Source organism: Cyprinodon variegatus, unplaced genomic scaffold, assembly GCF_000732505.1.
Source record: "Cyprinodon variegatus isolate N-32 unplaced genomic scaffold, C_variegatus-1.0 Scaffold208, whole genome shotgun sequence".
Classification (NCBI taxonomy): domain Eukaryota; kingdom Metazoa; phylum Chordata; class Actinopteri; order Cyprinodontiformes; family Cyprinodontidae; genus Cyprinodon; species Cyprinodon variegatus.
Genome location: NW_015150661.1, coordinates 389,442 through 393,564, shown reverse-complemented (window position 1 = coordinate 393,564; position 4,123 = coordinate 389,442). Strand labels below are relative to the sequence as shown.

At 37.4% G+C, this 4,123-nt stretch overlaps 1 protein-coding gene across 1 annotated transcript in view; it reads right to left on the bottom strand.

Annotated features, from left to right (window-relative positions):
- The window catches only part of nup210 (nucleoporin 210kDa), a 44,400-nt gene that overhangs the window by 21,973 nt on the left and 18,304 nt on the right, over positions 1-4,123 (bottom strand). Inside the window, exons 25-27 of the mRNA XM_015380165.1 lie at positions 3,338-3,517; positions 3,186-3,266; positions 2,909-3,040 (exon numbers count right to left, since the gene is read on the bottom strand). Of these exons, the coding sequence (XP_015235651.1) occupies positions 2,909-3,040; positions 3,186-3,266; positions 3,338-3,517 (393 nt within the window). The remainder of the gene's footprint in view (positions 1-2,908; positions 3,041-3,185; positions 3,267-3,337; positions 3,518-4,123) is intronic.

Below are 4,123 nucleotides of genomic sequence, written 5' to 3'. Positions count from 1 at the left end.
TTAATTTAATCTAAAAAAGCATCAAAAGGAAGCAGGAGACTAAAATAGGCATGGTTCGTCAAAAAAAATAAAAGGCATTTGAATAATCTGTACATTTCCTTAGCTTATAATGGGACTAAAGGGCAGGTTTATACTCCCGCAGCACTGTGTCGCAGGTATGATGCAGACATTTTTGATTAATGCTAAACAATGAACCTCGGTCTGCACTATGTTTATTCCACGCCACAACAGAAAAGGGGAAAATCAGGAACTAGCTGTGGTTCTAGATATGGCTGAGGTGGTGAGGAAGTGGGGGCAGGTTTTTACGACAACAGAGGGACAACAGGGCGAAAAAGAGCGTGGATGCAGGTCGAAAAAGGGTCCCAGCGTCACTGCGCACCTCGCTCTTCTAACTGGTGAAACTTCCAGAGTCGTTTTCCGCAATCGCGGTCATACAAACAAAACAAGCCTGTAAGGTACCAAACAGGAAATGCACGAGTAGAGCGGATGTAGATTTGACCATTTAGAGGCATCCTGTCTGCGGTCACCAAGAATTTGGGAGAGGTGCAGCAGCCTTTAAGCACAATTCTATTTAGAGAGACTAATTTAAATTAAAATTAAACAGTTAAATAGCCAGTAATGTTACTTAAATGGAACATTAATGAGCCAATAATAAAGAGCAAATGAAAAAGAAGGGGGGCAGAGGTGGCCACTAGAGATGGGCTATATGTTATCGTGTGCGATATATCGTCAAAGAAATTCTTCATGGTAACAATTTGTAATCTCGCAATAAAAACTATAAACTCCCACCGGTGACGTATACTGCGCGTGACACACCTGTAGTCCAACTCACGTGCGAGCCATGCGCAAACAACAAGCATGGCGAAAGGTGGAGGAGACGTGCCCCAAGACCTGGTTCCTAAAAGAGGCTCCAGCTCCGTTATCTGGAACTGGTTTGGATTTTAAAAGTCTGATACGGAGCAGAAAGTCGTAATATGCAAAGTTTGCAGACAACCTGTGACGACAAAGGACAGCAACACTACCAATTTATTTCACCACCTAAAACACAAACCGGAATATGATGCTAGTCAGAAGATGCGCTGCGATGCAGCAGAAGCCTCGACTTCGAAAACCTCTGTTAAGAACCCGACTGCCAATCAAACAAAACTTGCCGACGCGTTTGCTCATTCCACACCATATGACAGCCAAAGCAAGCGATGGAAAGAGTTAACAGAGGCCGTTGCACAGACAGGTATTTCAGTTTTTATATTCTTTTTAAATTTATTGAAATTATTTACTTTTATTTCATCGTTTAGTATGCTGACAATCCTGCTAGTCTTATTTGTACATTCTTGCACAAAGAAGTATTTCAGGTTTTACATGTTTTTTGGAATTTATTGAAATAATTTATTTCTATTTTAGTATTTAGATTTTTCTGTTTTTTTCCCTTTATTTATCATGCCATTTGCACATTTTTGTAGCCCAACAGCAAAAAAGGTTGTTACAGGTTGATATAGCATTTGAATTTTATTTTTAGTGAAGCGAGTGTAATGTATGTTAGAACTTGCACTGGTATTTATTTATCCAATATATGGCATGTTCCAGCAACTGGTAATTTACACATCTATTTATAATAGGAGGTGATTACTGATTAGTTTTAATTTTCAGTGAAATACTTTTAAGTTCTGTTTCTCAATTTATCAGGTTGCATTTACAGTTGCACTACTTTGCAACTTTTATAAGCCAAGTTATATTTGCTGTGTAGCATTTAAATAAATGTGAAATTTGTTCTCATATTTCAGGCTTGTTTGATTGGTTTGATATATTAGGCTGATATTGTGTTTTTGTTTTGTTTTTTATCGTCACTTATCGTTATCGTGGTAAAACCTAGAAATTATTGTGATAAATTTTTTAGTCCATATCGCCCATCCCTAGTGGCCACACATTTCCCTTTAAGAATATTAAAGTATTTTTGAATTGACCATGTTTCTGATATGTCTAAATAAATAAATCAATCCTGTTATGCAATGTCATTAGTGTTCTCTTTTGACTCCCTTTACAGCTGTTTTGATATAAACAGGAAAACAGATATTTACATGAAACTTCCAAATAGCAGAGTTAAATGATAGCTAGGGGTGGTTGTTTTTTTGTTGTCGTCATCACTCTTTACAGGTGTGCTTTAGAATGTTACAAGCGCATTTAGTTACACATAAGGATTTTCATGTATCCAGGCATAAAAACTCTGCATTGATTCAATTAAAGCATTCGCTGAAATTACAGGGCTGTGCCAGATTTTTTTTTTAATGTAAATGTGTTATAATCCTACACTCAGTCCATTATGAAGTTAAACTGGTGTTTGACTTCTGGTTCATGGGAAGTCCTAGACTTGGCCATGCCTGAAACAACTTTCCTAATTCCTCTGATTCAATGATAACAGTTTGGATTACACAGATGGAATGTTGACAAAACTGGGTGATCCAAAGCACACGTTAACATAGAATTATAAAAGGATAAAAACAAACCAACACTTAAGTCTCAATGTCAGGCCTGCTGAAAATGCTTTAACAGCGCATAAAAACTTTATCTATGCAGAGAATAATTGCAATTTAACAGGCTTTGTCATCTCCAATAAGACTCACTATCCTTTTTAGAATCACCCCTCTCCTGGTAAAAAAAAAAAAAAAAAAAAAAAAAAAAAAAAAAATGCATCACTTAAGACCTTATTAATGGCTTTATGGAAGTAAATGTAAAGTTTAGCTTTCATAATTGTTCAGATTGACGTGTAGACAAAAAAAACTCCCCGCAATGAACAAAACAAAATAGAGATGAAAGGTAAAGATTCAACATAGATGTTCAAAAAAAGAATGTGTTTAAAAGGAAAATCTTTAAATGTCACTCTTTAACCATGATATATAACAAGATAAAATACCTCAGTGTGTCTGGAGTGGACATCTAGAATGTCTCTCTTAGTGGTTGACCAATGAAAGGTGAGACTAGGTAAAACACTTCCAAATGAGAAAGGTGTCTGACTATTGGTCAACCCCATCACATATACTGGCATCTACATAAAAAAAGAAGACAGACAATTTAGGCGATTATTCAGAACAATTAACAGAACATGAATAAATACAGCAACTACAATAACAGAAGTTAACTACACCACAAAACTGTGAAAAGCAACAATAATGAAAACAAAATAATCAGACCTGTGCTCCTGTCTTTATTCTTGTAACTGGTGCCCTGATTCGAATGGCTGTCAAAACAACAACCTCAACTTCTACTTGATCCTGCAAACAAAGAAGAATTAGATAATAAATCAAGGTAAATATAAAAGAGCATATCAGCACCATGCATTTACCTGTGAGATGACCACAAGCTTTCCAGTCTCAGCATCAACAGCTTGGACTAATCCCGTTACTGTAACATTTCCAACAGAGACCCCCCTTACATGCCCCACAGCATTAACAGAGGCGATTTCCTCATCAGAAATGGAAAACAGGATGTTGGATTGAGGCTGAGGGCCACCCTCAGATGTGATCTGGATAGGGCAACGAAGGAAGAGAGAATGAAAAGTTCATTAGGAGTAATCAGGGCGCATTTAGGTGCACAAGCTAACTTATAAATAAGGGTGCACCAATTCCAGGTTTCTGCCTGATCTTAAAAAAGCCTGACATGCTGATTGCTATTTTGACCAATACATTTCTTTTTATGACAGACACTGTCAGTTGTTATAAAATCACAGGGCACATATTATTTCTATATTGTGCTACTGAAAAAAAATAATTGCCCGTCAAAAAATAAAAACCTTTGAATATATATATATATATATATTAGGGATGGGATGATTTATGAAAACCGTCAGAATCGTTCGGTTCGACTGTCTCGGTTCGGTTCGCGTGTGTTTCGTTCGGTTCATGCGCTGCTCCTTTTTCTCATAGAGGAAGCGATTACACTCCAAAGCCAACCGCCAGTAGTAAACAAGAAGAAAAAGAAGCGAAGCAGCTTAGCCGGGTGTAGCAGGGGAAAAAAAATCAGGTGTTGTGGAGAATTGTGTCGGACTGGCGAGTGGGAAAGAACAGGAGTTGGAAGACGCGCCAGCAGCACTTTATAGGTCTGCTGTATGGGAGCGCTTTGCATTTAGATT